A 20795-nucleotide genomic window follows, 5' to 3' on the forward strand; every position below is an offset into this window, starting at 1 on the left:
AGTGGAGTCTAACTATGGTGAAGTCATTTCACAGTACAACTTTAATGTGAGCAAGTTTTGGTATAATCAAATTATAATGTATGTATTCCAATTCACTGGAAAGAAAAAAAAAAACTTAATGGAAAGTGAAGATTTGATTTCATTGGAAGCAGACTTCTTGCTGAGGCAAGGTATCATGGTTGTCTTCCGATTTATACTTAAAATGTTTGTTTTCTTTGGAAACATGGTGAAAACCAGCACCTCTCAAAGTAAATGGAAAATTGTATTTCTCAAAATGCCACTGGAAATGCACAACATGATATAAATGTATTTTGTGAAGAGTAGCTAAATTGATTTAAAATGCATGCATATGGGAATTGGTATCCTAGATCTTGGTTTTTATTTTCTCTTTTTAACAGCATTGTAATGATTTTTTAGAGGCTTGCACTTATGAAGATGTTTGGTGTGGAAGCAATCACAGGTTATATTGATAAACTTAAGGGGGGGGCGGGAACAGGCCTGTTAGGTAGTGCATAAAGCTGCATTTTGTACTAGGTGACCAAAAAGTTATAATTGGAATATCGATGGTATTTCATATCAGTCCTCACCACAGTATAACATCTCTGTACTAACTGAAATACACAAGTTTCTATGAATGTTGTTCTGTACCCTTATTAGGATGTTTTATTTCTTGACAAAGAAAGCTCCCAGAATCTGGAATGGCATTGTTTTGCTGCTTTAGGATGGTAGATGAAACCTGTCACTTTTTGCGTGAATGGCCAGCATGAAACCCATGCAGCATTTAAATACCACTTGGCATCACGGGTACAGGGGGTTCTTGTTGGTCAACACGAGGATGAAGGCAATGAATGCTTCTTGTCTGAAATGATTTTTCCTAAAAATAAGAAGTCATCAGAGTAAAGAACTCTGGGTGGTGATTGCAGGAATATCTTTTCTAAGCAGCAGATGAGGAAGGGCTACGCAAAACTGCTGTAATGTATTCTTTGACTTAATTGCAAATTTATATTTCATGGGTTGTTGAAAACTGAAGATGCATTCCTAATCTCTGTAATAAACTTAAAATATTTATTATACTTACAACGATTTCTCTCCTTCTGTGTTTTGTTGTTGTTTGTTTTATTTTCTTTTACTGTTCATCCTATCTGTTGGATGATTTCTAGTATCATAGAATGGTTTGGGTTGGAAGGGACCCTAAAGATCATACAATTCCAATCCCCCTGCCATGGGCAGGGACACCTGGACCAGGTTGCTCAAAGCCCCATCCAACCTGGCCTTAAACACTTCCAGGGATGGGGCATCCACAGCTACTCTGGGCAACATGTGCCAATGCCTCACCACCCTCTGAGCAAAGAGTTTTTTTCCTAATATCTAATCTAAACCTACCTCTCTTTTATTTTTAAACCATTACTAGTATCTATAAATGTTAACTTACCTAACTTTGAAGCAACAAAAACTGTGCAGCTACTTCCCCTTTTACAAATCAAGAGAAACCACTGTTCGTTTTCCAAACAAGCTCCTGCAGAGATCTTTTGTAATATTATTGGTCTATTACTCTCATTGAAGCCACTGACAGCAGCCATGTTAAATGTCCTATAAATCTACCAGTCAAATATAAATGCAAAAGTAGACCTTTTTCAAGCATGATTTCGAAGCTGCAATCTAGAAATAAACCTAAAAGTGGCTGGTAACTGGTTGGCATATATTTTTAATCCATCCATGTTAATTGTAGTCTTTTCCACTTTTTTTCCCACTTTTTTTTTTTCCTCTTCTCTCTTTCCCCCATTTTATGATCATGAAGATATTCACTCTCACAAAACTTCCCACGCATTTTTGTTAACTAACTTTGGGGAAAAAGGGAACATGAACTTGGAACTAAGTCAAATGTGCAAATTCTGGTTGAAAATGCATACTTGCCTTGGAGGGGAGGTTTATTTTATTTTAGTTCATAAGGCTTCTAGGAGATAAGAGAGATCTAAAATAAGAAAAAAAGAGTACATCTAACAGATCGTAATGGTAAACAAATCACTAAATTTTATGTGGTACTTTTTAAAAAATAATACGCAAGAATATTCAGGAAAATGATACATGATTTTTTTATTATTGTTTTTTGGATAGTCCAGTACTTCATGTCAACTATTTGTTATTCTAAAGATGAAAGCAAAATATTCAAATAGTAATATCTGTTGTTGGTGCAATCTCTCCTTCCATTCTAACTAATGGAAGCAAGTACTACATTGAACTAAGATGTGTATTGCTCCAAGTGCTTAGCAGCAATCAACTTAATGCAGCAAAGATTAAAATTCCAAAATACAAGGCCCATACAAAATAATATTAAGAAGAATTTCCTTTAGATACACGCAGTACATTTAATTAAGTCCATGTATGGGCTGTCTGGAGTAGCTGTTATTTCTTGCACTAGAGAATAGTGATCTCACTGCTAGGATTTAATTGCAGTCTTCCTGGAAGTATGTATGTACAAACTATATAATTCTTTTGCATTCTTTGTATGAATAATAATAACCAATGCATCTGCTAACAACAAAAACAATTGACAACAACAAAAATGCCACAATTAGGTTTGCATCAGTGTTTATCCTTGGAAGAATACATTGAAATGAAAATAGCCAGATGAGTTTCATTCACTGAATTACTGAATGCTATTGTATAATATATTATTACAGATAGGATTTTAAATATTTAATGTTACTGCTGTTTTTAGGGATCATTATTTGAGCGTTGTAACGTGGGTGACAGATGAAAGGATCTGTCTGCAGTGGCTCAGAAGAATTCAGAATTTTTCAGTCCTCACAGTCTGTGACTTTGAAAATACTACTAGAAATTGGACATGTCCACAGGTAAGAAAACTGAGGTGGGAGAGTCACAATGTTTGATAAATGAGACTAGATAGGAGTGGAGTATCTCTGTATATTTATATTTGTAGAAACATAGGCTGCTATAAAATAAACATAAATGTTGTGGGATTGTTTGTTTTATCTTTCTTAGGAAAAACAACGTACGGAAGAAAGTACAACTGGCTGGATTGGCAGAGTGAGTGTTCAATTTCTAAAACTGCAACATGTTAAATAACACTGATAATTAAGAAATTTTCTTATGAGCTTCTTACCAGTTGCAATGCTCTTGTGTGCAGGTCTGATCCGTTCACTCATTTCACTTTACCTACATAGGAAAGATGGTCTTAAACAGTCATAACACATCCTCACTCCCATTTTTAAACTATTGCGGGTATGGCTTTCAGAACTCCCTAGGTTGGGCTGACAGTGCACTGTGGGCTCGAGCTGTAACTGCATCCTCCGTGACCTGTGCATCATGTTCAGTTTGCCAAAAAGCAGAGTGCTCCTTCCAGACTCCTTTTTAATTCTGACCTATTACTTCAGTAGTGGTAGTTAGGAGGGTACAGAAGCCAGGATTCAGAATTCCATTTATACTGGGGGAGTTGTTGGCTATGCTGGTTTGGCTGCTATCCAGTCTTTCTGCGACCTCCAGAATGATCTAGGGGATAAAACATTAAGAAACGTATCCTATAACCTTCAAATTGAATCGGAGGAGAGGTTTAGAGGACAAGAGTCAATGTTAGTGTTTCAGGTTCTCCCTGGTTTCTTCAGGAACAGACAGTTCCAGGTTCTCCTTGTTTGTTTTCCTTTTTGTTATTGTTTTGTTTGTTTGTACATTTATTTATATTTTTCCTCAACCCCAAATATCCATTGGAGAGAACTGGGGACAAGATGCATACAGCTGACCAGATTAAAATTTTCATACACTTCTGCCAAAGCAATTGCTACTGTCTGGATGATGTTTTCCAAGCTGCCTCTCAATCCTTTTGTACATGGTAGAGAGTAGGCACCTAATGAACTACACAGAAGATCTGGGGGAAGTGAAGCAGAGATGCAAAAGTTCAGACTTGGAGGGAGAAATGAGTTTTAGAGTTTTTGATGAGAACACAGAGTACACTTTCCACTCCCGCATTTTCCACACACTGATTATGCTTTAGTCACTAATTCACTTTTGAAGTCAAAAATGAAAGTTTAAAGAAATGCAAAGAGGGAGGCAACAGCAGGGATGAAATCATCCGCAGTATGAAGATGAGAGATCAACCCACCTGCTGTCAAATTTGATATGGAAAGGAAGGCCTTAGCGCTGACACATTTTCCTTCTCTGCAGCAAAGGCTTCACAATTAGACAATGTGATGATCAAGCTGCAGACTTTGTAAACAGTTGTGCAAAATGAGAGGGCAAAATGCGAGTCTGTGCCATTAAACTAGGTTGTTGGTTTTTTCTTTCTTTTAAAGAGACAGCCCACATCTTAGGAGCTGTTGGAAGGAAAAGATAATCTCACTGTATGGTTCTTGGATTTGAGAAGGGAGTGGAAAGTAGGGAGGATTGAAGAGTGGATAAGAAAGATATCCTTATGCCTTACTATTCTTTCTACTTACAGATGATAAAATGATACTTGACTGATAAGGCATGTTTTAAAATAGAAAACATATATGTATGCATGTGTGTATATACACATGTATTTATATACATTTCATGTGTTTTATGTACACATTTATGTATGCATAAAACATGTACTTCTCTCTTTCTTTATATCCCAAGTATTTTCTTTTTCAAAAAATAGAGATGAAATTTTACTTAATTTAAGAATGCTCAGAACTTTCACAGCCTGTGTTACTGCAGTAAGGTTTCCAGTTCATGAGCTAAGTTAGAGCTTGCTAGCTGAGTTGAAGGAAAGTCACCCTGTGAAAAAGCAAGACTGTGGTAGGAGAGAAATTAGCAAAGTATTTGTCAGGGTGTTTTGTGCAAAAATATTGCTAGGAAAGAAGGTGAGACTGTCTGGAGAATGTCTGTGAGGGTGTCTCAAGTTTTGTCATTGCTTACAGAGTGACCGGAGGGAAGTCACTTTATCCTTCTGTTTCACTTTTCATTTCAAAAATGGGTATAACATCTCAGAGAGATTGTGATGAGTCTATTGGCTAATTAATGTTTAGTGTTTTGTACACGTATTACAGAAATAGCTTTTATTTCACTTGACTCAGTTTAATTCCTGTTTTTCTCTTTACCATGTGGAGCATGTCCAAAATACAGTCAGTAGAAGGAATTAACTCATTTCCATCCCTCCAAATTGATAATTGGATAGCTCCTTCATGAACATATCATTCCAGTTTTGCTCCTCTGGTGTTTTGTAATCACCTACTTCCTAGTAAAATATCCTCTTGAAAAACATCTTGTTTTCTTTGAAAAAGGGGGGAATTTTTTTATTGTCAAGCTTAAAAAAAAAAAAAAAAAAACCTTCAAAGTTCAAAGATGTGTTCACAAATGTGTGTTTTAAAAGGGAAATTCAAAGAAAATGTGCTCGCAGTGTTTACATTGCTATAGGGCACAGCTTCATGTTGAACAGAATAAAGCAATGACTTTAAAGGTAGAAGCGTGTATTGTTTCCTATCTTTTTAGGAAACTAGGAACAGCTGTTGTACTTCAGTTTCAAGAGAGGTAAGGAAGGGCATCCATCATTACCAGAGGATTAATACTTGGGAAATTCTGCCCCTAAGGTGCTAGGAAATATTTTAAGTGTTTTTACTGTCAGGGTAGTAGCTGCAGGTCCTACCTACTAAGTCAGCAGGCAAAATATCTCAGTGAAATATTGTTTTAAGTATTGAAACTTCTGTTTAGAGATATCAAAACCTAAATTTATCATTTTTTGGTTTTGGAGTTTTGTTGTTTGCTTTAATAGACATCTCTCTGGTGTTCAAGTTTCAGCCCTCTGTCCCTTACTTTGCACCCGACAATACTACCTACTACAAAGTCTTCAGCAATGCAGGAGGATACAAGCATATCCATTACATAAATGGCTCAGAGGTAAGCTAGAAGTTGTAGGACTGCCACTTCTGACTTGTGTTTCTGCTGGTGATGAAGGATCTTCATGTTCTAGTTTTTATCTTGCCTTTCTTTCCCCCTCCAGGCTCCAGTACCTATTACTACAGGAAAATGGGAAGTAATCAGCATAGCAGCTGTAACCAATAACTTTTTGTAAGTATTGTAAGTAATATATGGTTTCTTACCAGGAGGTCTTTTAACAATCAAGTAGGAGGGAGAACAAGCAGGTGCTATTTAATTTAGTAAAAATCTGATCTAAACATGTGAGATAATCCTTTAAATATTGTAATGTATTTTAAATACTTCACCAAAATCAGTATGTTTTGCTCTTCTAGATACTACATTAGTAATGAAAACAGTGGGACTCCAGGAGGAAGAAATCTTTATAAGTAAGAAATGTGTTCTACAGTATAAGTAAAAACTTGTTAGTGAAAAATTTTAAGATAAAGTATTATGAAGTAAAAGATTGGGATGTTCATAGTCTAATGTAGGATTCTATATGCAATATTTAATTAAAATCAATATAGAAGTATGAACTGTAAAAAAAAAAAAAAAAAAAAAAACCACTAGTATTTTTCTGTAAATTTAGTTGATAAAGGGAAATTGTGAAAAGAAGCAACAATCCTTAAGCAACCTGCCCCTAAAGAAAACCTCTCATGCTTTACTTTTGCTATGATAATTCCAGTATTAACTAAACACAAAAAATTAAAGTCTGCTTTATCTGTTATTTATGTCAATAAGGGCTTTGCTTTTGAATTGTATCATATTTCATTGTCATCTTACTTAAAAACATATATTTTTGTTTGGCACAGTTTAAAAAAAAAAGTCTTTTATCTCTGAAATGAAGCTCATCTACTTTGCAGAGTGCTCTTGGAAAGCAGTCCAAATCCTGCTAAATGTGTTAGCTGTGATCTGAATCAAGAAAGATGCCGGTATTATTCTGTGTCCTTCAGCAACGATGCACAGTATTATCAGCTAGATTGTCATGGTGAGTACATCCAAAATTAATTGACATAAACATGACTTGCTGTTTAGTTGGGTGGGGAAGTTCACTTCGTCAAGATCTTGATACGCGCTGTGTAACAATTATGTGTGTTGATATCATTGGATAGATGCATTGGCAGCAGAAAAACATACTCCATCCTAGGCTTGAAAGCACCTTAATAGCAATTACAAGGTTAAAAAATGATAGTCCGATCCATTAATGGACCTGAAAAGGGTGAAAACATTCCTGGTCTTTGTGCAAGCCTGAATCTCCTCAGGAGCTGCCCTTATAATAGATGCCATGTGCAACGTTCTAAAAATGATCGTGAACTGCATCTACTACAGAGCATGTTGAATGAGCAAAAACAGCATATCCTTCAGATTAAATTTCCTTCATCATAATTGTTTTGTGACAAAGGGAAGTAAAGCCTTACTTCAGGGCCAGATAATAGATGGAAATTTCTCTGCCAGTGAGTCATTTGCAGACTGGAAATCATTGGTAATGCTCTGTAGGAAAACTTGCTTCTTTTTTCCAGGCTGTTCCTATAAAGCACTGCACACAGTTGTGCAATCTGAGGGAATGTGCTGTGCATGGAGAGCTCTGCTGGTAGAAGCAAACTGGAGGATCTGAGGGCAAGGCAAGCAATAGGCTGGGTGAAGGGAAGTTCTCTGTGGGAACAAAATTAAGATAGGTAGCGCTGTTCAAAGAATCCAGTGAGTATAAACATATGTTATGCACTGGGACTGCAGTCTGTCTCTGACCTGTAAGTGCTTGTACTAGGTAAAAGGGATAAATTAATCAGAGGGTGAGGAAAAATAAAATCTTCCTTAAAATTTCCTCCTGAAAAATATGTACCTCAGTACCTCACAATCACATGGTTTGCCTGCAAAATAGTTTGGATATTTTATGTGATGCTGTGGTTTGAGTTTGGGCCCCAATAACTGAAAATGCAGTCTCTGCAGATTGGATGGAAATGCGTCCTGAGCCTTTGTGATTCCCCGACTTCCAATTACTTTGAGAGTTTTATTTTGAGACTGCGTGCAAACATGAAGGTTTTGTGCTCTGTTAACAGGTCCTGGCCTGCCCATGTCTACTCTGCACAGAAGCAGTGATGACCAAGGTGTGAGATTGTCTTAAAACATGATTTGTGTTAAACCAGGAACTTGCATTGGAAATTTATTTTGATTTTATTCTCATTGCTTAGTATAATAATTAAAACATCTCAGTTTTTGTCTGAAATGAAATTTACCCTTTCTTTCTCTACTATAGTTTACCAAAAGGATAAACTATATAGCTCAGCATGCATTTATTCGTACGTTATTTAACATTATTTTACATTGTGCTAGAAAACAGTAAGTAATGCACGTCTTATTTATTGCATAATTGTCCATTTTTTGTGAAACTGCAGTTAGATGGAAAATGCAGAAACTTTGCTAAATTACTGAAGAAAAGCTATACCATAAACATAGAATTATGAGAAGAAAAACAAAAACTGCAGTAAACTGAGACTACAAAGTAGGTTGCTATCTTTTCAAATTGAATTTTAAAGTGGTTCATAATTAGAGAGTAACGTATTTGAAAATAAAATGTTTGTTCTTTGACTCTTATTAAGTCTGTCGTTTAGTCCTCAGGTACTTGGAAAATAACACTGAACTGGACAATTCATTGAAAGATATTCAGATGCCTTCAAAAAAAATTGACTCCATTACTGTAGGTGGATACAGTAAGTTCAAAAAACACACTTTACTTTTTTCTCCCCATTTCACCAAGTGTTTCAAGCTTCTCTGCTAGAAAGCATGACAGAAAAGATGGGTGTAGCAAATATTTTTGCAGTTACTCCATACTTTGAGGCAAGACTTCTTTTTTTTTAATCCCCAAACATTCTGATCTAAAATATGCTTTTTTTTTTTTTTTCCCCCCATAGCATAGTATCTTGGATATTTTCATGATGTGGCTTAGCTCCCCTTTCTTCAATGACAGTTACCTGAAAAATAGCAGTCTCTACCACCAACTTTTTTTTTTACAAATAGGGGGCACAAAGTTAATAAGCATGTTAAATAAGTTCTGTATTCAAGTGAGCCTTAATTTACAGGCACAAATCTCTTTGGTTGGTTACAGCAGGTGGGGACAGTGGAGGAGAAATACAGTTGTTATTGAAAAATGAACATGCAACGTAAGAGGGGAAAGCTTGCAAAACTATTTAGGCTACACTTCAAGATTACCTTTGACTTTCTGTTGGAGAATATTTTGATTGAACAGTCACATTGTTGAAAGCATGTTCATGCTTCAAGATTGCACCAACTTCTGAATAATGAAATGTTAGAAAATGAACCGGTAACGCTTTGCTAATAGTGCTTATATTTGCGTGTGTGGGTACAGATGCTTCCTTGGCATGCTCCTTGGCTGAGGAACATCAGATAGAATGGCAGTGGTAGGCCTGGTACTGTCTAAACTGTTCTTGCTCCAGCCTTTGCTACTAGCTTTTCTCTTCATGACAGACTTCTTCCTGATAAATGAATGTTCTTAATGAAATTATATTTTACAAACTGTATTGATTTCTCTCAATGATTGTGAACTGTTCTTTTTGATGCCTCCCTCCTTCCGCTGTTATCTTATTTATTTAATAACTGTCTTTATCTTTGTGTTTTCTGTCTTTTATTTTAGTCACATTTTTACTAGGGCTAAAGATGAAATCTTCCAGGCAAGATGGAGGTTTAAAGAGGAGGTTTCGTGCTGTCAGTTGTGTATTCATCTTTTTATTCCTCTTTGTTCTTACTACTTCATCTCTTCAGGGTAAAAGCTTTTGGGTAAGGGGAATCTATTTTTAATGTCACAAATAGGAGAAATAAGTCCATTTATGTAGTCCTACTTCAAGTTCAGAGTCTGCTTGCAAATCCATGTATGTACTTATCAAATTAAAGATGACTCCCATGACTATAGAGTACACAGATGATGGAAAAGGAAAAGTTAGGTGTTTTTTTTAATGCTCAATTAAGACTTACAATTTTTTTCAGTGTTTTGATGTCTTGTATTTTCATATCAGGACAAATTCCTGTAATACTTGCACTCTAGCCATTAATGCAGCGCGGTCCATCATCATTACTTCATGCTTCCTTTTCAGTATCAATAATTTTAAAATCAATGAGCAACCAGTGAAGCCAATTGCAAAACTTACCTGGTGTGCATTTAAAATAATCAGCTAACTCACTGACACATTTGGTACAAAAAGTAACATGGATAGAATCAGAAAAATGTTGCTTGAGAAATAATAGATATTTGGGTATGTTTCTGTGATGGTTTGCAAACTGTTGTGCAAACCTATCTGGTAGGCGGTTAATATTTAGAATTTAGTGCTGGAGAAAAATTAGGGTAGAGAAACATTTGTGAGCTAGTGTTAGATTTCCCACTGCAGACGTACCTAATTTTACATGTAAGTGTATAATGCTACAAGACAGCATGTTGATTTCCTAAATTTTATTATTATTATTATTTTAAACATTCCAGTTTCAGACTTTCTGCTAACTTTGCTGTAAAATATTACTGACTAGCTAGGAACCTTTATCTGTATATATTCAGACAGTTCAGACAAAGCTTTTTAATTGACTCAAATGTCCTTGTATAAATTACAATGCATGTTGATTTTTTTCACTGGAGTACTGACCAAAGTCAAACTCTCTTCATTTTTAGACCTGTGGTATCAAATGATACTGCCTCCCCATTTTGATTCATCAAAGAAGTACCCTCTGCTCCTTGATGTGTGAGTATTCGAGTTACGTGGCAATTTCATGTTAATAATCACTTTCATGTACTTCAGATTCTCTTAATAAGATTAGAAAACATGCCAGTTGTTTCCCAATTACTTCTTGAAGGAATTTTAAGAGAATGAAAATGAGGTGTATCCCAGTTTGTGATAGATTCCTGTACCGTAAGATGATGTAATGTTTAACAAGTGCCTATTTTGCAGGTGGCAGTGAAGCAGGTATATTCTGTATCTTAATTAAAAGCCAGGACGTTAGTGTTAGCGTACCACCTTCTCTGCTCTTAGAGTTCTTTAGGAATAATTTTGAATTAAACTACATTCCAAAATTAAACCTTTAATAAGCTATTTATCTTAACGCTAAAGTAGTAAGTATGACATTGCATTTTCTCTGTGATGTTTGACTGTCAACTGGTGTTGGCAAACTGCATCCTGTGGTCAAAATTGTATTCGTTGTTTTTTCTTAAATTCGAGACCTTAAAAGTCATAATTATAAGGTTTTAAGATTTAGCCCCTTCCTCACCCAAGTATATCTGCTAACTGAAAACCAAACTAGATTTTTGTCTGTGATGAAAAGCAAAGATGTATTTTTCTTTTTTCTTTCAAACATTGGGCACAGCCTTTCCTTTATCAACTCAAGTAATCCTGGCTTGTCTCACTTTCTCAAAATATTACGTGAAATCCTGGGAGAACCTATTAGTCAATAAGCAGTGTTGTGAAGTCTGGAGGAAGTGTGCTAAGCCCTTAACTTTAAAGTTGAGTAGGCTTAAGAAACAACTTAAGTGTACCTTCAGTGCCAGTCCTGTATGAGGTGAGTGATGATGTGCAAGCATGGACGCTCATCAGTAATTGCCCAAACGTTGAAGGGTGCAGACCTAAGGAGCTGCTTTGGCTTTGCTGCTTGTTTACTGTATGAGCTGGTTGTGCAGCAGCATTGTAAGGAAGAAGTGAGTAGCTCAGGAACCATTGTCTTTTGTGTGTGACTACTGCTTCTGGAGCATCACCTTACTCTGCAAAATATCTGTTGTATCTGCTTTCTACATTTTGGTAAAATGACTATCTTGCAGCTTATCAAATTCAAGGGGTAAGAGAAGAAAGTGAGATAAGCCGTGTCAGGTCAAGCCAGTAAATAAGCTAATACAAAGTTGGATTTACCATGGCTTGCCTATCCTTGTGTTAAAAAGATGAAAAAAATATTTTTTTCACAAAATCATTTTTTTGTCGGGAAAAAGAAAACTGCTGTTTTTTGAAGACCTTACTCTCCTTGGAGAGGGTTGACCAGACCTTCAGATCTACATCTGAATTTAAGATGTGAGAGTTATTCGCATTCAGGTGAACAAATGACCAGACAATTATTCTACTCATTTTTTTTCTATTTTGAGAAACAAACTAAAAGCATAAAACAAGACATGTCAAACAGACTGCAAACACGTGCTTTTTCGTCCATTCTTCCTCAAGCATTTCTGTTCTTGGTGGTATGTTTTCTTCTAACTGGAAATTACTGAAAATTAGCAATTAATTACAACAGAAATGTTAACCTTTTCCTTTGTTTACCAAGAGATGACTCCTCAAAGAAAGCAGCTGTTAATTTTTAGATACATCTTTATTACAATGCTACCAAATTATATTATATAATTTTTGCCTATTGAACCTTTTAATGAGCAGTTAGTGCTCTTTGCTTGTTAAGATTTCTTTTGGTTTTGGTTCTGTTTTTATCAACTTACCTGTGCCTTTGTCAGGATCACTTCTGCTTCATAGTGATCTTAAGAAATTCCTGCAGCAGTGAGAGGATCTGTAGTGTACAGAAACAAAGTTAGATATCGAGAATTCCTAATAGCTTTTCTTTGCTTTCAAAACTGGGAAAAATGGGTTATAGAGCAATAAGAGCCACTTACTTGTTCATTTCTTACTCTGGTGGGCCTTCTGTTGGACAGCAGCTGGGGAGTGCATTGCAAACATAATTTTACCATCCAGGTACTTGCTCTGATTTCATAGTGCTCACGTGCTTCCAAGTACTTTATTTTAAAGTTACAATTTAAATCTTTTATTCCTTTTTCACGATGTGTGTAAAAAATAGTTTGCTTAGACTGTAAGGAACACTTAATTTCACTGATGAAACAGTAAAAATGCAGAAAGTAGATTCCTTTCGTTTTCCTTTAGGTAAGGCTGTTTGTTGATTTCAGACTTTAACCAGATAAATGAGTAAATGGAAGAGAAATAGCTGTACATCATCACTTTGAAACTCAGATATGCCAAAGCATACAAGGAAGAATTTGGTTCAGATTTCTGATAAGCCATTTAAAGTCAAAATCAAGAAAGTTTCTTATTACAGCAAAAAGCAATAAAACAAAATTCAAATTTCAAAAAGCATATTGCTTTTAATGTCCAAGCAAGTACCAGTGTGGAGTCAGTTGGTGATGCTTTTCTTTTTCACTCAGTCTAGTTTAAAAGTTCGCCCTTCTTTGGTTGCTGAAAATTGTCAGGAATAACTGTGCTTCAAATGCTCAATGAGAGACTATGTGAAGACTAAATGCTTGAATTCTGTGGGACTTCTCATCCAGGTATGCAGGACCCTGTAGTCAGAAAGTAGATTATGCCTTCCGGATTAACTGGGCTACGTACCTTGCAAGTACAGAGCAGATCATTGTAGCAAGCTTTGATGGCAGAGGAAGTGGATACCAAGGGGATGAAATCATGCATGCAATAAACCGAAAACTGGGAACCTATGAAGTGGAAGATCAGATTTCAGCAGCTAGGTGAGCTACAGTGAAATGGTCAATAAGTGTTCCTTCTTTTCCATGCTTACTGTGCAGGGAAACAGGTGAATGTTTTAAATGGTCATCTTGAAATTACTGGCTAAAACATAACTAAATTCTATGTTCATTTTTTTAGAATGTCATTTAAGGGCCAACCATCATTTTATGCTTAAAAAGAGACGAGTTAAGGTTTTAATAACAAGTTTACCATATTGCTGTTTTTATAGAGATGATAACTGTCACATTATTAAGTAAAGCACACTACTTTTGAATGGGTAGCTAAAAGTTTTACTCCAAGCTTTTTGCAAGTTTTTCTAGTGACTGAGACTTGCATGTGCTACAGTTCCAAGCATTTATATTGTAGTTGATTTTCATCGCTTGATTTGTGCTGTAGAACCTCACTGAACTTAATGGTGTCAGTATGACTCTGAATCATATAGAATTCAACTTCTGGGGTTTGCTTTTGGGGATTTTAAAATGTTAAGGAGTTTAAACAAATAGTGTTTCAGATTTTTTTTGTTCTTTTTTAAACCCTCACTTGGATTTATAGATGTTGACATGTCCCTTGCTGCTGCAATTTGAGTGTAGCTTTTTTATTTAAAAAAAAAAAAAGGGGGGGGGGGGGCAGGGGGGGAGAGAGAAGTGTGTGTGGGGGGAGAAGGGCAACTGAGGGATCTAACTTAATTCCAGCAAGTGATACAAATATCAGTGGGTGTTTAAGTGTTTTTGCAGACCTTCCAGGTTTTACAGTCACTGTGAAGTGGGACATGCTTATTCATAGAGGTGAAAAGGGCCAACATGATGGAAAATAGGCACATCTGTATCATGGCAGAGACCTGCAATCCGTTAAGCATTAAATTATTCTGTTTGCTTTTAGAAAATTTTCTGAAATGAGCTTTGTTGATAAGGACAGAATAGCTATTTGGGGTTGGGTAAGTACTCAAATTAGTTTGGCTGGCTTATTATTTAATTGTAACATTTTTTTCTGGTGTCAAGGGGTGTTTGTTGCGTGCTTTCTGTTTAAGTATGTGCAGGATGGCATGCAGGATCTTGAACTAAATTGCTGATGGTGGGCACCAGTGAATAATTGCTTGGTGGCAAGATGATGATGTCAGTGATTCCCTTAGTGCCTTTTCTTATGGGGATAAACACATCTTTGTAGTATGAAGTCAAGTGTATAATGAACTGTAGCAGGAGGGATTTTTTTTTCTGCAGAAATGGAGGACTTAATGCATTCCCATCTTACTCCTTATGAGTCTCAGGATGACTAGTTGAAGAGCAGTCCTCCTGGGGCTAGGTTGGGGGTTACGTATCCTGGGTATCGAACCTGTGGGCCAAGAGAATTTCTTTTTCTTGAGTTTTCAGATTGTCAGCCTCTCACAAGGTACATTCATTTTGCCAGGTTAGATAACGTATTCATATGTGGGTTTTTAGTAGGTACATGTAATTACCCATACATGGATAATTAGTAAGTACATGTGTTAGTTTGCTGATCTCATTGAGAGGACTTGAGTATTGAAGTTGGAGCAAACATGTGGCTTTGAACTAAAGTTACCATTTGCCTGTAATCTGTTTTCAAGACGAACGAGATCCAAAAATTGCTCTTCTTTTTGAATGTGGGTGGTCACATTTTCTTAAATAACCTCTTCAAACTATAGTGAGGGCAGTCATTTGGGCAGTCAGTGACATTGTTTAGGTATCTTGCTGCCTGAATGCTCAAGTGTGTCAGATATTTACTCATCTGTGTATCAGGATAGACTGCAAGTGAATTTTCTGTGCATACTAAGAAGTGTATTGCTGCACAGTTCCTCCCACAGACTCAGCAGAAGATCCTTCACTCCCCAGTCACAGTCTTGCTCTTGACGCTTTGGAGAAGAGTTAGCAAGTGAGCTGCCGTAGGCCTACTCTGAGGGAGTTGTAAATTTTTGGGTGCCCTGGTGCAACTACTCATCAAGCGCGTTGTGGGCCTCCACTCTTCTTCCACCCACTTCACCAGCATGGAGAGGGACACAGTGGTTCAGCAGTGTCTTGTTTCCTGTCTTTCGCTGCTGCCTACGGTGCTACCAAACACTGTCATTCTAAGCTGAGTCACAGTTCAGTGGTGTTTGCACCCCTTTTCCACAGCAAGCTCTCATTCATCAGAGCCACAGCTGCCATGCGCTGTTTGATGCCTGTTTCCCCCACTGAGCAGGCTGGGTGAGATCTGACCCAAATTCAGAATGGAGTTCATTAATATGAAAAAACGCTGAGCCTATAAATGTCTGATGAACCGTTTAGCAGATGGGCCCCATCCTTTTCTTTCTGACTAAAATAACAGCAATGTTTTCTTCTCAGTCTTATGGGGGATATGTGACCTCCATGGTGCTTGGCTCTGGAAGCGGCGTGTTCAAGTGTGGAATAGCGGTTGCCCCTGTGTCACGTTGGCAATATTATGGTATGTGATGGCTTCCTTGTTACAAGGATTCCCATATGTCTTGCAGTGCACATGCTGCAAAGTGTTGATTCATAGCGCAGAACTTTGATTATCTACTAGATGCCATGTAAATGCCATTTGGTCTGTTTTTATGAACTCATGGGTATTGCATTTCAGAATTAAACCAGTTTCCTAAATTTTATTTCTTATTTTAAAAAGTCAGATCCACAATTCCAGATAATCTCTATGACCTTTAATGATGGAAAATTGTTATAATATTTTTAGTAATACCCTAATGTGTCTGCAGTTGTATTCTAAAGCTGCCACGTGTTCTGAGGAGCTGAGACCAGTACTGAATGTCAGCAATCCATCATTAGTAGATTTTGTGTATTTAAAATGCTACTTTTTAAAAAGAACTGTGAGACCTAACATCAAATTTCATGTCCTCAAACTTGTCTCTTAAAATGACAATAGAATTTGAATTTCCTCTCTATTTTTCTTTTTAGAGTGTAAAATCCGGACTTTATAAATCTAGTCTTATGAATAGCTTGATATGAGCTAAAACTAAACAAATGGACTAGTCTATACATGCCTCAGGCTTATACTGTGTAAGGTTGTATATTGCATGAGGCTATAAAAACAGTTGTAGGGGACCTCCTCCCAGATTAAAAAAAATATATAGTTGACTATATAGTATGTGTTAATACATTGTGACCATATATTGATATTCTTCTTGCTTTGATACGTCCAAAAACTTTCAAAGGAAAGCTTTCCATGGCAAACTTCTGCTAAATAAAGGTATAATTTATTCTGCATCCAGCACAGAGGCTGTATAAGAGTGTATTGTGTGCTCTGGCTAAGTCAGCAGCTCAGAGCATACTGACAGATATTTGTAGTAGTCCATTGGGGATGTAGAGATGTTTTCAATGTTTTAGACATGAATATTACAGAATGGTAGGGAATTTATTTTTTATTTTTTAAATTTTAAATAAAGATCAGTATCTTTAAAATACATTTTGAGTTGAATAGATAAAAGAAAGGGTTATGGAGGCATGTTATATTCAACACCAAAAAACTGTGACAACACTGGTGAGAAATCCAATGGATATTAGAATATGGTGAAATAGTGTCGGTTTGTATGGCTTAAAATAAAGCAGCAGATCTGCAAATGTGATAGGATATCATGCTGAAAAATCTGTGGAAAATCAAATACTAAATTTTGACTATATATATGATAGATACCAGCTGAGTCCCAATCCACTACAACATTTTCATTTCATAGTTTTTAAGTAGTAAACATTTACATAAAATTTCTAAGCTTTATTTTTTTCAAATGCCAGTCATTTACTGAAAGATTTTCAGCAATTTTCTTAGGCTTACCGAAAGAATAACAATAAGGTAACATTGACACAAAGTACTTTATTAATATTCAGCATTCAGGTGACCATGGCAACAAGATTAAATATTCTGAATAATGATGGTTACCTACGTGGCTCATTGTGGAAAATCTGTTTTTAATCTTCAATCTCTTCTTAATTTCCAGTATGCGTTCTTTTTGTGTGTAACAGACTGAAATTTCTGGTAGACAGAAATACTGAAAAACTAAGTAGTATATTCTGATTATTTTTTTATTACAGATTCAATATACACGGAGCGATACATGGGCCTTCCTATAGAAAGTGATAATCTGAAAAACTATAATGTAAGGAAGAAGTCACTTAATTTCATTTTTACATGTGTTGTTTCTTTTCTAAGCCACTCTGTTGTTCTTTACACAGTCTTGTTCCTTCCCCAGGGGAAGAATTAAGTGTTTCATCGTTCCAGTGTTAATTGTTGCGTTGTGCTTTTAGGGGCTCTAGTTTCATGCTTTTGGATTCAAACAAGGCAGTTACTCCTTGCTGTATGCTGTTGGTTTTCGGTTGTTTGTTTTGTGTGTTGGTTTTTGTTGTAGTTTTTTGTTGTGTTTTTGTTGTTTTGTTTTTTAAGTTCAATTCCATTTGGCTACTTTACAGACTGTAAAACAAGCTGTAAAAACAGTTTTATTTTAATCACCAGGAAACAAATTTGTTTTAAAATTTAATATGATCATGGGCAAACTGTTTTATTTTAAAAAAAATGCACTGCATTTCTCTGAAATTTATTTTAAAAAACATGGATATGGTGTGAACTCTCCAATTTATGATGTTGCAAGCTTTAGTCAGGGAAAACAAAATCTCTTAGGTAATAGGAATCCTTTACAGGTAGACAAATCTGTCAGTACTCTGATCCCATAAGCAAACTGCAGACCAGCTGGAAGCCAACATCATCATCAGGGACAGAATTTTGGCCTCATCTCTACGAACACAGGGTTTCTAAACTTTCATCTAAAATAAGTAATGTTTGTCCAGAAATTAGGGAATTTCCAGGTGTTTTAATGGGAGCAAAATACCTGTAGATTATGTTCATTACGGAGGAGTAACGTTGCTCTTCTGTGTACCAGCTGCATTTTGTTGCCTAAAGGGCTTTTTGAAATTCCAGGCAGCTGAGAGTAGGGCAGAGCTGCCCAAGCCTTCTGTAAAGTGTTAAATTTCAACCCAAGGTCGAAATACAGCAGCTCTTGGAGAACAGTAAGTGATCTGAGGGGTACTTTGTCACTGGGATGTTTCAGAGAGGTTTAACCCTGGTGATGCTGGAACCAAACACGTATACTAAAGCAAAAGAGATGGGGCATTCTCTCATTTTAATTTGGTAAATAGGTTAGAAAACAGCTTAGGACTGATTGTGGCGTGGGGGGGGGGGGCTGGAAATCAGTGTCATGGGTGGGGGGTAAGGCTGGAGGTTGTTGCGCTGACTTGAAAGTATGGTAAAATGTTTAAGTTCATGCATATATGCGCTGAAATACGGACTGGAACGCTTGTTTTGCCATAGTGCTACAGTGATCTAGTTTTGTCAACTGCTGTATCAGAAGCCCTGGTCAAAACCAAGGAAATCAGTTGTGATTGCTGGGAGACTTTGTACCGTGTCTCTCTGAATTGGCGAGCTGCTCAGACCCACTGGAGACTGACCAACAGCCTGCAGCAGCCTGCCTACTTTTTCCAAATGTGTTTCTTTAAGGCAGTGGGAACAGTAGGAGGTCTGTGAGGTAGCAGTGTAAATAGAAGTTACTGTCGTTGTGCAGAACGAACGTTAACGCTCTGGGTGCACAAAGTCATTCACCAGTTTCACGGCACAGATGGCAACAGAGGACTGTTTAATCCTTTCAAGCCAGGAGTCGGATTTTCTTGGCATAGGATCCATTGCTGGCAATGGCCACGTTGAAACTGCCAGTACCAAAGAGCTAAAGGTTTCAAATGTGTTACTCAGAGGACTAATTGGGGAGAATGGTGGTTAGATGGAGGAGGGGTAATTGCACAGATCAGATTGTCACACTTCACTGCTCCTTCTAGAGACAGGAAAATGTAGCTTGAGGAAGTCTTCATTCATTGCTAAAAGCCCCAAATAATGCATTACTTGGAATTTGCTTTTCCACATAAACGTGGAGGGGTGGGTGGATAGCCTGAGAGGTGGGTTTGTTGCTTTTCATAAAACAACAGTGGAAGAGTCATGGGATTTTGTTGTTACTGAAGATCATTACTGACTTCAAGCAAGGAACATGCTGGGCTGTAGCCCCTTTCTTCAGTGCCCCAGACCCCTGGCCTGCCTCCTGGCCCCTTACCCACTGCTAAGGGTTATTTCCTGAAATGAATTTGTTTAGCAAGTCGATGCAAAATATGTATTGAAAAGCTCTCCTAGCTGAAGCTGTTAAAGCATTTTTGAACTGTTACCTTCATACTGTCAGGTTTGCGTGCTGGATCATATATTCTCTATCCTACTGCATCCAGTGTAAACCTGACTTGAAAGGTTGCATAAAATCTGCACTGTGTGCCCTGATTTAAAAGAAAGGGGACTGTGTACACATCTGCTTAGAGCAGATGCGTGCTGCTGGTGCCTTCCTAATGCACAGAGTATTGCTAATGACCGTGATGTGATGTCATCTCAAGAAATGGTATTTAGTGGTGTTGAGAGGTACACCCTACCTTTGTGTTACTGTGACATTAGGCTTCACACTGATGGATGAGAAGTCTGGCTTGTTAACAGTCTGAGGGATGGCTCGCAATCCTTTGGGGAGGCTAATTAGGTGTGATCAGTGCCTTCTAGGTGAGTTGTAGGGTATTTAAAGTTAGAGCTTTGTAAAAGAAACGAGCAAGCATGGGTGGAGCTTCCAATACAATTGTGAAAACATCAGTACAGATCCTAGGCTAAATGGGAGAAAAACTGTCTGCCTGGGAAGAACTGTCCCCTGACGTAAAGGACTTGAGACTAAAACAGGCCAGAGCTACAGAGGTCAGATGCAGTAGCCATGTAAAGCATACCGAAGAGACTGTTCAACTTGTTAGATTATTTTGCAGTTCACTCTGAATTTGATATGCTTTTGGCAAGTGTTTGAAACAGTCATAGATTTGGCAATCCTTTTCTAGCAGATTTGAAATGTTCAGTCCTTAAGAACTGCTGCATCATTAGGTTATGCAAAACAGGGTACAATTTTGTAAATATGCCATCTTGTACTGATTTGACATTTGTTCTATTATCTGAGAATATGCTAAAGGGAGAGAGACCTTCAGTTTCAGCCAAACCTTAACTTGTTTGTTGAGTGCTGATAAAATGTTGACTGCTGTGTGATCTTTAGAAAAGCCAGTTACACGCAGCAGGGCCTAATTCTCTGTACTTGTACACAGTCCCTTTTCAGAACCATTGTCACAACAGTGTAACTATGAAAAGGAAAGGGGTAAATTAAGTTGCATTTACATACAGTCCACTTGGGGGTTGTTTTTAGCTGTTGCTTTTGAGTTGTAACTGTGTCTGACTTCAGATATTGCTCCTACCCTGCAGTCTTTTTTTTTTTTTTTTTTTCCAGAAATACTATGTCCTTAAAGCACATTTTAGGGAAGGGACTCTGTGTTGAGTATGGGTATA

At 37.0% G+C, this 20795-nt stretch overlaps 1 protein-coding gene across 2 annotated transcripts in view; it reads left to right on the plus strand.

Annotated features, from left to right (window-relative positions):
- Nucleotides 1-20795, plus strand: part of DPP4 (dipeptidyl peptidase 4) — a 43093-nt gene that overhangs the window by 18646 nt on the left and 3652 nt on the right. For both annotated transcript variants that reach the window (XM_035571460.2, XM_050711750.1), the window contains 13 exons: nucleotides 2720-2855; nucleotides 3004-3048; nucleotides 5770-5874; nucleotides 5978-6045; nucleotides 6228-6281; nucleotides 6756-6880; nucleotides 7950-7997; nucleotides 8502-8600; nucleotides 10565-10634; nucleotides 13196-13390; nucleotides 14268-14322; nucleotides 15725-15824; nucleotides 17441-17505. In XM_035571460.2, the coding sequence (XP_035427353.1) occupies nucleotides 2720-2855; nucleotides 3004-3048; nucleotides 5770-5874; nucleotides 5978-6045; nucleotides 6228-6281; nucleotides 6756-6880; nucleotides 7950-7997; nucleotides 8502-8600; nucleotides 10565-10634; nucleotides 13196-13390; nucleotides 14268-14322; nucleotides 15725-15824; nucleotides 17441-17505 (1165 nt within the window). The remainder of the gene's footprint in view (nucleotides 1-2719; nucleotides 2856-3003; nucleotides 3049-5769; nucleotides 5875-5977; nucleotides 6046-6227; nucleotides 6282-6755; nucleotides 6881-7949; nucleotides 7998-8501; nucleotides 8601-10564; nucleotides 10635-13195; nucleotides 13391-14267; nucleotides 14323-15724; nucleotides 15825-17440; nucleotides 17506-20795) is intronic.

The sequence above is a fragment of the Cygnus atratus genome, chromosome 6 (genome assembly GCF_013377495.2).
Source record: "Cygnus atratus isolate AKBS03 ecotype Queensland, Australia chromosome 6, CAtr_DNAZoo_HiC_assembly, whole genome shotgun sequence".
Taxonomy (NCBI): Eukaryota; Metazoa; Chordata; class Aves; order Anseriformes; family Anatidae; genus Cygnus; species Cygnus atratus.